Source organism: Oncorhynchus kisutch, linkage group LG23 (genome assembly GCF_002021735.2).
Source record: "Oncorhynchus kisutch isolate 150728-3 linkage group LG23, Okis_V2, whole genome shotgun sequence".
NCBI lineage: Eukaryota > Metazoa > Chordata > Actinopteri > Salmoniformes > Salmonidae > Oncorhynchus > Oncorhynchus kisutch.
The window spans coordinates 9,603,172-9,615,706 of NC_034196.2; the positions used below are offsets into that span (position 1 = coordinate 9,603,172).

The following is a 12,535-nucleotide window of genomic DNA, read 5'->3' on the forward strand; positions in this document are numbered from 1 at the left end:
TTCTAAAATCCCTGATGGAAAAATTTATGGTGAAAAAAAGATTGCAACCATTTCCGGGTTTTATGATTCATAGTGGAACTAATGCCCCCTTCAAAACAATTGGGAACTCGGAAATCTCCGACTTCCGAGCGTTCAAAAAAACTTGCAAAAGACTAGATCCGACTGGGAAAAATTGATATGAAAGTCATCCAAATCGGGCCTCTTCTAGAGCTCCGACTTTCCAACCTGATTATCACTGACGTCATTATTTGACCTTTTATTTTTCCGAGTTCACAGTTGTGTATTGACACGCCTGGTGCCCAAATTGATTCAATTTGTCGCGCAGTGAGAGTCGAGTGGATACCAACGGATTCGGTTCAGTCTATCGTCCAGAGGAGTTCTTCCCAACTAACCAGTTTATGCTTGTGGCTACACTATCTAGCTACTTTCCGTTCCATACTGCTTCATGTTGTTTTGTTGTCGACTTGCAGTGCAAATTCTCCCAATTGAATAGTAGATTGTATCATTGTGGCTTTCCTTTATAATATTTTCCTCACCCCATATACAAACGTCTACAAACAACAATTTAAAGGCGCTACATGGTCAATCCGCCGTCTGCATTGGCCGTGCAGAATTGACGGTGATAAGGTCTCTGCATAAGTCAGGAAGCATTTACGGTGATATGGCCTCTGCAGAAGCCAGGGCATTCATACTTCTTGTGCTTCACAGAGCAGCGCAGAGCTGTGTCAAGGAAGTGAGTTTGTTTGTTCAGGACCTCCCGCCCTCACCTACCACAAACCAATCATGTCAATGCTGAGCTATATGGAGACTCCACATAGTTAGAACTTTTGAGAGGCACACACGATGCCCTACGAGCTCATTGGCCTCTGCATCCACTAGAGGCTCAGCAATTGCACCACACCATCCATATGGCGCCTCCTTCCACATTTTACTGATCAAGCATAAATTGGCTCTAACAGATGCACACAAACATCAAGGTGGCTTTCCGATGGTTACAACCAATATTGGTAGTTATTTCTCGTTTAGGCTGCTATCCTACTCAAAATAAAATCAAGTTGTATGGGGGGAAAATGCATATATTGGCACCCCTGTGTCTTGAACTCACAGGTAGCTAAGATCATTGGGCCAGTAACTGGTTTTTCACCAAGCCGACTAGGTGAAATATCTGTTGATGTGCTCTTGAGCAAGGCACTTAACCCTATAAGTGCTCCTGTAAATTGCCCTGGAGAAGAGCATCTGCTAAATGCCTAAACTGTAATTAAAGTGTGAGCAACAATAGTGGACTCAGCAGTTCGCTTTCAAAATAAATGTCCTCCATTGAAACTGATGCAAACAGATAGAAATAGTGGAACAGTACCACAATTGGACTATATAATGCTAAACAACTTTGGAATTTAGTTAATTTGACACAAAAAAACTGCATATCTGTTGAAATCGCACTGTATTAGACTTCAGAATTGCATTGGGGCATACTTATATGCACTGTACAGCGTTATCTATGTATCTTGGGTCCTGTTGCACCCTCTACAACCACTGGGATTATTCTTATTTGACCCGTTGGTCATCTATGAATATTTGAACATCTTGGCCATGTACTGTTATAATCTCAACCCAGCACAGTCAGAAGAGGACTGGCCACCCCTCAGAGCCTGGTTCCTCTCTAGGTATCTTCCTAGGTTCCTGTCTTTCTAGAGAGTTGTTCCTAGCCACCGTGCTTCTACATCTGCATTGCTTGCTGTTTGGGGTTTTAGGCTCGGTTTCTGTACAGCACTTTGTGACATCGGCTAATGAAAAAGGGCTTTATAAATACATTTGATTGATATAAGTAGGACACGTGACATGCCGGCAACTTTGAGAAAAAAAATATTTTATTTCAGAGTTGTCTCGAGATGGCTATGAATATTCATACTATAAGGCTATCTTTCCATTGAATACAGGCGTCAACAACCCTCGTCGAATATTTAAAAAGTTCTAATAAGAGATGTATCCACCAATCCAAAGAAAGGATAGGCAGGGGCTAGGCAGCCCGTCGTGCCGCTTTGTGGACAACGACTTCCATTGATAGGGCGGAGAGACATGTATTTTGTTTATGTAGTCCTTATTTAACTAGGCAAAATCAGTTAATAAGAACTCATTATTATTTACAATGACGGCCTACCCCGGCCAAATCCGGACGACGCTGTGCCAATTGTGCGCCGCCCTTTGTCTCTTGTCAGTATATCCATAATCACAGCCACAAAGAAATAATTGATCTTCTTAAGATCCGATTTGAAACCAAACCACACTGATAACCGTATGCCCAACTTTAAATTAATAGTTGTTTTCATTCATTTTAACGAAATAGACCAATTTTGACGTTGTGGCTGTGGTAACTAGTCGATACCATGAATCGGTGCATGTGAACGTGAGTAGATTAACTTGAAAACAACGGTCGGACATCTTGGACGCAGTTCCAGTGCTGCTTTAGTTATTAGCATTATTATACCTAGGCAAACAGTTTTTATCATGACGTCAATTTAATAACCCGGAAGAAGTTCCTCGCGGGTTCAGATCCATTTTCGAAGCTAAATGGTGAATTCTTGAAACACATATATTTTGATAATTCAGTGGTATGTGAGTGATCGCTAAAAAGTCGTCATGTTGGTGTTTCGTTAAACGTCATAATTTAAACCCTCTCTTTAACCAGACATTTGGCTTGTTAACTTAGATACTCACGTAAGTAGCTGCTGGCTAGGTTAGCTGTAACTTGCTAGCTGTCAGACAGTCTTTGTTTTGTTTTGTTTTGTTTTTTTCGTAGAGAAGAATCGTCATTCTTTCATAACACATGAGTGTATCACTGGTCGTTATCCGTCTGGAGCTCGCAGACCAGTCTCTCTCTCCACGGAATTTCCAATACACCGCCGGTGAGTTTAATCATTTCAGATTTACTATCGACGTCACCAACTTGCTAGATACTAGCAGAAGCTAGTTAGCTAGCAACTGTTAATTAGCTAGTCCACAGTGACAAATTGTGTTTTTTTTACACTCTTCCTCACAGGAGTATGAGGACTAGGAGCATGAGAACTAGCTAGGCTAAAACATTTAATATTCTGAGCCTCAGCATCAGAGCAAGACACTCTCCCCTTTAAGGAGTAGAGACCTGCTCAGGTTACGTTTTCTGGAACACATTTGGCTCAGAGTAACTTCAGTGACTCAGCCATTATGGCAAATTATCTACACACATACACGCACTGTTTTGGATGATGATAATAGGTATTGTATTGTTCCAGAAGTTGATGCTTTGTGTTTGTCTAGTCTCCCTCTTTCTACCTGTCCCCCTCTCTGCCCCCACAGCTGAGGATATGTCAGAGGAGGATTTGCAGGAGAAAGCTCTGGGCTCAGCCAGGCTTTCTCTGAGTGGGAAGACCGAGCTGGAGAGAGCAGCAGTCCTACACCAGCACATCGGCAGCAGAGCCATGGGAGACATGGTCATCGAGACCATCGCACCCAACCCTGGTAAAAAATTAGGGTGTATAGCTATATGGATTACATATTTAATTAATGCAATTCTGTACATACACCAATGTATTATTGATTGTTGGGGTTTAATAATGCTGTAATAAATGTTGAGTGTTTTTTTTTATAAGGGTTGGGATGTGTTATGACATTCTGAGATTTCATAAAGAAAATACAGCTGTGAATATCTGTCTGTCTGTCAGTCTTCAAAGGAACAGAAGTCTCTAGTTTAACCTCCTCTCTCCTCTGTAGATAAAGGAACGGTTGAGCAGACTGGGGCAGAGGGAGAAGAGGAGGGTGGAGGAGCCCGCCCTCTAGAGAATCAACCAGGCGAGAGGGACCCTAATGAGGGCGCTACAGAGGACAGTGCCGATGGCACAGAGACGGCTCCAGACTCGCCCTCCAAGCATCTTCCAGACCAGATCTCCTTCTTCAGTGGAAACCCCTCAGTGGAGATAGTCCACGGCATCATGCACCTCTACAAGACCAAGTGAGTCTCTACTGCTATATGCAACACTCAGTCTAAAACCCTTGGCTTTATATTTCAATAACATTTCAGTCATTTAGTAGACCAGCTCAGTTGGTAGAGCATGGCGCTTGCAATGTCAGGGTAGTGGGTTCGGGACCACCCATATGTAAAATGTATGTACGCATGACTAAGTCCCATCGGATAAAAGCGGCATACATACATACATACATACAGTTGAAATCTTAATTTTACATACACTTAGGTTGGCGTCATTAAAACTCGTTTTTCAACCACTCCACCAATGTCTTGTTAACAAACTATAGTTTTGGCAAGTCGGGTTAGGACATCTACTTTGTGCATGTGTAACAGTATAGTCAATCCCAGAACAACAGCAAAGGACCTTGTGAAGATGCTGAAGGAAACCAGTACAAAAGTATCTATATCCACAGTAAAACAAGTCCTATATCGACATATCCTGAAAGGCTGCTCAGCAATGAAAAAGCCACTGCTCCAAAACCACCATTAAAAAAAGCCAGACTACAGTTTGCAACTGCACATGGGGACAAAGATCATACTTTTTGGAAAAATGTCCTCTGGTCTGATGAAACAAAAATATAACTATTTGGCCATAATGACCATCATTATTATACATAAGTATTCAGACCCTTTACTCAGTACTTTGTTGATGCACCTTTGGCGGCGATTACAGCCTCGAGTCTTCTTGGGTATGACGCTACAAGCTTGGCACACCTGTATTTGGGGAGGAACTCCCCATTCTTCTCTGCAGATCCTTTCAAGCTCTGTCAGGTTGGATGGGGAGTGTTGCTGCACAGCTATTTTCAGGTCCTTGCAGAGATGTTCCATCGGGTTCAAGTCCGGGCTCTTGGCTGGGCCACTCAAGGACATTCAGAGACTTGTACTGAATCCACTTCTATGTTTTCTTGGCTGTGTACTTAGTTGTTGTCCTGTTGGAAGGTGAACCTTTGTCCCAGTCTGAGGTCCTGAGCACTCTGGAGCAGGTCATTTTGCAGGGCTCTGGCAGTGCTCCTCCTGCTCCTCCTTGCACAAAGGCGGAGGTAGCGGTCCTGCTGCTTGGTTGTTGCCCTCCTACGGCCTCCTCCACATCTCCTGATGTACTGGCCTGTCTCCTGGTAGCGCCTCCATGCTCTGGAGACTACGCTGACAGACACAGACACCTTCTTGCCACATCTCGCAATGATGTGCCATCCTGGATGAGCTGCACTACCTGAGCCACTTGTGTGGGTTGTAGACTCCGTCTCATGCTACCACTAGAATGAAAGCACCGCCTGCATTCAAAAGTGAAGTGGTCTGTGGTCCCCACCTACAGAACCACTCCTTTATTGGGGGTGTCTTGCTAAATGCCTATAATTTCCACCTGTTGTCTATTCCATTTGCACAACAGCATGTGAAATTTATTGTCAATCAGTGTTGCTTCCTAAGTGGACAGTTTGATTTCACAGAAGTGTGATTGACTTGGAGTTACATTGTGTTGTGTAAGTGTTCCCTTTTTTTTTGTTGAGCAGTGTGTATATATGTGACTAACAGTTGTATATCTGTATTCCCAGTCATGTGAAATCCATACATTAGAGCCTAATGCATTTACTTAAATTGACAGATTTTTAATTGTAACTCAGTAAAATCTTTGAAGTTGTTGCGTTTTTATATTTTTGCTCAGTGTACATGCATACATAGTCTACCTTTTGACTACAGTATACCAAAGATGATATGATTTATTGACGAGGTATCTCACTGGTATTGAGACAATTTGGTTTCCCCTGTCTGTCCCCTCGCAGCAAGATGACATCCCTGACGGAGGATGTGCGTCGCAGTGCCATGCTGTGTATCCTGACCGTCCCCTCCACCATGACCAGTCACGACCTCATGAAGTTTGTGGCACCTTTTTATGACGTCATGGAGCACATGAAGATCATACGAGACCCCACCCCTAACCAGTACATGGTGCTGATTAAGTTCAGTAGCCAGGTGAGATGAGTATGATCATAGAACACTGCGTTTGTTGTAATTTAAGGTCTGCTTATGAACTGTGTAATTTTTTACTCGAGTGTCTCTCACCTTTCTCTCTACCCCCCCCCCCCCCCCCAGGCTGACGCAGATAGTTTCTACACAGCATGTAATGGCCGTACGTTCAACTCCATAGAGGACGCAGTCTGCCAGCTGGTCTATGTGGAGAGAGCCGAGGTCATCAAGTCTGAGCAGGTGCCGTATGTACACTAGTCCTTTTGAAGACTGTCTTAGCAGTGTACCTGCAGGATATGGATTATAATAACCTTTCCCTCCCTCCCACCCTCAGGGTGCCAGTCTTCCAGTGATGGAGCTGACAGAGCTTCCTAAGTGTACCGTGTGTCTGGAGAGGATGGACGAGTCAGTGAACGGGGTTCTCACCACACTCTGTAACCACAGCTTCCACAGCCTGTGTCTGCAACGCTGGGAGGACGCCTCGTGAGTACTTGGGCCTGATTCAACTCGCAACTAGGGCCGGGACGATACCAGTATCGCAATATTTTTTTCCCATGGCAAAAATGAAAACGCAACATAATGACGTTTGTTTCCAACATTAGGGCTGTTTTCGTGTTTTGTTTCCTTGCCGGGATACTAACGAGTATCGCGATACTGGTATCATCCCGGCCCTACTCACAACATGGCCTTGTGTTTCTTTCTCCATCCTTCCTCTCTCTCTGGCCAGTGAATCACCGTCATGTGCTGCTGTTTTATCCCTGTGTTTTGAATGGGTCCTTTTTTGACACCACATTTGAACAATATGGCATTGTGTTTTAGCATGGAGACAAAAAAAGTGGTAGCTGGTAGTTTTCATGTGTGTTTAAAGGTGTTGACTGTTCTGTTCCAGGTGTCCTGTGTGTCGGTACTGCCAGACCCCAGAGCCTGTAGAGGAGAACAAGTGCTTTGAATGTGGCGTACAGGAAGTAAACCTTATTTACATACTAAAACGACATACATTTACATACCTCTAAAGGTACTCCTGTCATTTACAGTTGCTATTGGTATAAAAAAAAATTGCACGGTTCATGTTTTCCCTCCTACGCCCCTCCCCCTGGTTCATGGTTTCCCTCCTACGCCCCTCCCCCTGGTTCATGGTTTCCCTCCTACGCCCCTCCCTCTCCAGAACCTGTGGATCTGTCTGATCTGTGGTCATATTGGCTGTGGTCGCTACGTCAGTCGTCATGCCTACAAACACTTTGAAGAGACGCAACACACGTACGCCATGCAGCTCACTAACCACCGTGTCTGGGACTATGCTGGAGGTACAGCAGACTGTGGGGAGTTCATACTTCTGTGTTTTTAAACGCCAATGTGTATAAAACGCTGTGTGTAGCATTGCAAAGGTGCTTAACTGATTGTGCTTGCGTGTTGTAGATAACTACGTTCACAGGCTGGTGGCCAGTAAGACTGATGGGAAGATGGTTCAGTACGGGTGTGAAGGAGAAACCTGCCATGAGGAGAAGATAGACGCTCTGCAATTAGAGGTGTGTGTGTGTGTGCTTCTGGTTTTACTATCCTTGTGGGGACGAGAAGTCCTCACAAGGACAGTAAAACAAGGAAATATCGGGGGGGGGGGGGCATTTTGCCGGTTCCCACAAGGAAAAAGGCTATTTTAGGTGGGCCAAACTTTTTAGGGGGGCCCACGACCCCATTTTGTTATCTGAAAATTCTTGCGAACACAACCATGTGGGGAAAAAAGTATGTAATCAACAGCCAATGTTAACTTTTTTTTTTTTTTGGGACCATTTGACTAATGGCAGTCAATTGAACAGTATTTCTGATGGTCTTCTCAACTCACCATCACGTACTTTTAATGTGGGGGCTATGACAGTCAATTTCAAATTAGTCTGACATAATGTCTCTTATCTCACCACCACTAATGAGGAGGGTGTGCTTGATGCATGTCGAGTCAGAGCTTCTCAAAGTCAGGGGGCGTGGTTGACAGTTACTGTTACCTACTGCCCTACTCTAAGGGAGATGGCTGGGTATTCACTTTGAGTCAGGAACCAAAACTCCTCCGTGGTGACCCGTGAATGCGTTGTCTGCAGCATTCAGTCACAATGACAGCTCGATCAGCTGTTCGATTTCACTTACCGCCATGTCGACTGAGCCAGGATCACAGTCAAACGGATTGGAAAGTAGGTCCCAAAGTGCTCTTCCAAGCATTGGAGGTGAGCAGTCATCACTGGTGTGGGACACTTACTGATGCTGTTTTCTGTTGGAAACCTGCACAGCCGATGGTTCGCTTTTGAAAGACTCTCTAATAAGAATTCTTAGTTTACAAATCAAAGTTACCTGCTGCAGTGTATCTCTGAGTTCTGTGCTCTGCGTTTTTCCCGCCAGTTGCTCTCGGTGCGTCATACAATGCGTCCATATGGCAGAGGGAGACACAGGCCTTCCCGCCATAGATGGAGCTCCATCTGTGAAAAAGCCCACCCATTTGAACCCATGGAATCAGTATTTGTCAATATAGCCATGCAACACACTGATCATCCTCTGTACCCTATTTCATGCTGAGACAGAACAATATGTCCTGGTGAATAGCATCCCCCGAACAAAAGTCAATGTATCTCGGCCCTCAAAGCTAACGTTCATTTGGCGAACGTAAGCTGGGGAGTTTGAGTCGTTCAGTCAGTTATTTCTTGCTTGCTATCAATAGCATCAATTCCTAGTTTAACAGTGATATCTGACAAAGGTATCGATGTGATTTTCTGTGCCTCTGCCTCCCCACATATTGTTTTCACCATATCAATTGAGGCCGGTAATATCAAAGCCTCTGTAATGGTGTGTGGTTTCATATCCTAGCGGGTCTAGCCTTTCATCATGGGAATGAGTCGAGCCTTTTTCCCTGATCTAAGGGCACGCTGAATAGTTTTCATTTAGATTTTTAAGGTTAACCACATTACCATGATTTTGAGATACTAAGATTATATAATTTTTTTTTTTGGTGTATAATTTTGGTAATTTTCCTTCAACTACACTAGTCATATCAGGCAACCTCTAGTTTGAGAACCACTGGTTTAGGGGTTAGGTTAGGTGTTAGGGAAAACAGGATTTTGAACGGGAATCCCACAAGGATCGTAAAACAAGTTTGTGGTGTGACACCCTGTTTTTCATTCTAATGTAATGACATCAACTTACAGTTTGATGTGTTATATAATGTGGCACAAAAAGTGTGACCTATTGTTAGTTAACACACTTGTTAAAGAAGATTTGTCTCCCCCAGAATGATCTTTCCTCTTCCTGCAGTATTCTTATCTGCTAACGAGTCAACTGGAGTCCCAGCGCATTTACTGGGAGAATAAGATCGTTCACCTGGAGAAGGACACAGCGGAGGAGGTAGGAATCAATGCTGCATGTCTATCTGTCCATTCACCTAAGTGCCTGATACAGTGTGGACATGTGTTCGGAGTGTGTGTGTGTACGCATCTGCCCAGCTGAATGTGTGGTTCATGTATGCTTGGTGTGTGCGTACGCTCATGCCCTGTGTGTGTTTTAGATCAACAACATGAAGGCCAAGTTTAAGGAGACCATAGATCGCTGTGATAACCTGGAGCGTCGGCTGGGAGAGCTGGCCAAGGACAAGCAGAGCATGGACAAGAAGTAGGTAGAGCCTCTCACACTGCAGCTGTCAATCATCCTGACACAGTAGGATTTTAGAATCAGTAGAATCTGCTTGTGGATTGCAGGTACATAGTCATGCTGTACATCATCATTCTCTCTATAAAGTAGTAGGGAGAAAGGAGAGAAGTTGTTATTGAGAATCTGTGTCTTGGTAGCACCATCTACCTGTAGGTGGTAGGTACATATTCATGCTGTATGTCGTGCCCCCCCCAGGTGTGGTCAGCTGTCGACCCGTGTGACAAAGCTTGGTCATGAGCTGAAGGAGGAACAGGAAATGAACCGCTGTCTGAGAGCCAATCAGGTTCAACTACAGGCCCAGCTGGCCGAGGAGGAACGCAAGGCGAGAGAGACGGGTGAGTCAGAGGGAGACTAGAGCCCTACTTTGTGGACATAATCTTTATCTGGGAGTGTAATGGATGACAATATTATCTAAATGACAAGTCCATCCAATCTCCCTGCTCCAGGCGAGCGTAAGGACGGAGTGATAGCCGAGCTCCAGGAGCAGCTGAGAGATGTCATGTTTTACCTGGAGACTCAGCAGCAGATAGAAGGTCTTCCTCCAGAGACCAGGACTGAGATACAGGAAGGAAGCATCAACATCGGCGCAGCAGCCACTCCCGCCCCAGGACCCTCCGCCATAGGCAGAGGCCGCAGGGGGCGGTCCAAAAGGGGGAAGTAGAGAGGACACAACTAGGAAGTGGAGAGAGGAAGGGATGCCGGAAGTGACCCACAAAAATGACATTATTGAAGTGTGTGAGAGTGCGTGCGTGCGTTTTTGTGCCTTTGTGTGTGCCTGTGTTTGTGCTTTGCAAAAGGACCCTGGCTCCTTAGACACTATTTGTAGATGAAGAGGTCAGACATTATGTGTATATCTCTGCTTTAAGGCGCCCACTTTGCTGAATTAAAAAAATGATTGATTTGAAAGAGGTTTGCTCTTCTTCCTCGTTACATAAGTTTTTGGGGTTGACCTGCTTGTTTACGCCCTTAAAGGAGGAGAGATTCATGGGAATGAGGACGTGAGTAAACCGGACAGTAATGATAGAAAGAGAGAAAGAAAATACCTCTCATGTTTGAATATGCAGGCTTTTCCAAATTTAAAATCAGTCAATTTTTGTATGTACAGGTATGTGTGTTACTACATGAGTTGTTTAGAAGGTGTTCTGGATCAGTGGGAAGTTCACTACCAGCTGGTTCTCTGCACTTTTGTCATTTGTTTTGTCCAACATCTGATTCATCTGATCTCATGAAATGTCATGACTCAGTCCTATCGTGAGAATGGGGTTTCTGCTGGGGTTTTTTTCTTCATTTTGATCATTTTAACGTGTCAGAACTGAAGATCCGAGATTTAAGTCAAGTGATGAACTGTTTAATTTCTCAATTTACGAATGACCTCTGTCAGACCTATAGACTGGCACAGGATTATGTGGCTGATGCTTTGGCATTCCTACACAACTGAGATGTGCATCTGTATAATCTAGAATATATAATACCAGGGTTTGACATGAAGGGTTGCCCTATTTCCTTGGGCAAGTGACTTTAGCAGTCACGCAAGTTGAGCCTGCACTGAGGTTTCCCCATTGGGCAGGTGAATTTTGTTTTGTTTTGTTGATGTTGTGTGAAAATAACCAAACTGCAAATAATTTCAGTAGCCTAAAAGGGATCTTTCTGGTTCCTCCCGATTGTTTAAGTGAAAGACAGACAATTTATCGTATTTATAGTCAGGCAAGTTTAGCCAGCCTTGTATTTTTTTGAAAATACAAAAAATTCCAGTACTGATCTTTGATTCCTCCCCTATGTGTAGGGGAAATGCAGGCAATTCATGGCACTTCTGCATGTAAATAGCAAATAAAAACATTTGGTGCAAGTAATAAGAATCTTCGAACAAGTGCCTAGCAGATTTATGTAAATCCCTGTAATGCAGTACAATACTCTACAAATACAGTCTACATCAGTTTCACTCCTGTTTCCATGCACCTACCTGTATGTATGCGATCACCATATTCTTCACTAACAACCCACCTCGGTCAAGCATGAAAAAGCACTCTATTGCCTCTATACTGACCATTATGAGCTGTTTGTGTTCCTTGTTTACGTTCCTGTTTGTGTTGCATTGCTAAAAGCCTTCCAGTATGTTCTGTTCAGGCACAGCTTTCCACTAGTTTAGCATCAACATTGTTAAAAGCATGGTGTCCAGGTCAACATAGACATTCAAACGGTACACAGCTGCATACCACGTTTTATTTTAGCAGTTTAAGTTTTCACTGATTTGTATTCATGTTGTTAAAGCTCTCAATAAATGATCTTACTATTTGTACTCTGGGTGAGGGTGTTTGTTCTGTAATGTGCAGTTCTAGCTCAGTTGAGTATTGAATGCTGTTGCTTTAAGTAGGTTGTTAGGGAACAAAATTAAATGTTGGTTCTGGTGTCATACTTTGTATTCCATGTTCCAGTTCCATGTAGTTTGTGTCGGGGGGCTGGGGTCAGTTTGTTATATCTGGAGTACTTCTCCTGTCCTATTCGGTGTCCTGTGTGAATCTAAGTGTGCGTTCTCTAATTCTCTCCTTCTCTCTTTCTCTCTCTCGGAGGACCTGAGCCCTAGGACCATGCCCCAGGACTACCTGACATGATGACTCCTTGCTGTCCCCAGTCCACCTGGCCATGCTGCTGCTCCAGTTTCAACTTCCACCTGACTGTGCTGCTGCTCCAGTTTCAACTGTTCTGCCTTATTATTATTTGACCATGCTGGTCATTTATGAACATTTGAACATCTTGGCCATGTTCTGTTATAATCTCCACCTGGCACAGCCAGAAGAGGACTGGCCACCCCACATAGCCTGGTTCCTCTCTAGGTTTCTTCCTAGGTATTGGCCTTTCTAGGGAGTTTTTCCTAGCCACCGTGCTTCTACA

At 44.1% G+C, this 12,535-nt stretch overlaps 1 protein-coding gene across 3 annotated transcripts; it reads left to right on the forward strand.

Annotated features, from left to right (window-relative positions):
* The first annotated feature begins 2,400 nt into the window (after positions 1–2,400).
* On the forward strand, positions 2,401–11,942 carry brap (BRCA1 associated protein). Of its 3 annotated transcripts, none has more exons than XM_031802910.1 (14): positions 2,441–2,571; positions 2,798–2,903; positions 3,334–3,495; positions 3,748–3,985; positions 5,779–5,968; positions 6,089–6,202; positions 6,297–6,445; positions 6,852–6,927; positions 7,128–7,266; positions 7,379–7,488; positions 9,254–9,343; positions 9,504–9,607; positions 9,842–9,981; positions 10,093–11,778. In XM_031802910.1, the coding sequence occupies exons 2-14, from the start codon at positions 2,825–2,827 to the stop codon at positions 10,305–10,307; spliced, it is 1,806 nt and encodes a 601-aa protein (XP_031658770.1). In that variant the 5' UTR covers positions 2,441–2,571; positions 2,798–2,824; the 3' UTR covers positions 10,308–11,778. The 3 variants fall into 3 exon arrangements, with proteins under 3 accessions (XP_031658769.1, XP_031658770.1, XP_031658772.1); XM_031802912.1 differs by having other exon boundaries at positions 2,446–2,609; XM_031802909.1 differs by having other exon boundaries at positions 2,401–2,903; positions 10,093–11,942.
* The last annotated feature ends 593 nt before the right edge of the window (positions 11,943–12,535 follow it).

Excerpts from the sequence above, each read along its gene's own strand:
- brap (XM_031802909.1), top strand. The coding sequence starts at position 2,825 with ATGAGTGTATCACTGGTCGTTATCCGTCTGGAGCTCGCAGACCAGTCT. Across the intron at positions 3,496-3,747 it reads GACCATCGCACCCAACCCTG|ATAAAGGAACGGTTGAGCAG; the intron begins GTAAAAAATTAG and ends TCTCCTCTGTAG. Across the intron at positions 7,267-7,378 it reads TGTCTGGGACTATGCTGGAG|ATAACTACGTTCACAGGCTG; the intron begins GTACAGCAGACT and ends TGCGTGTTGTAG.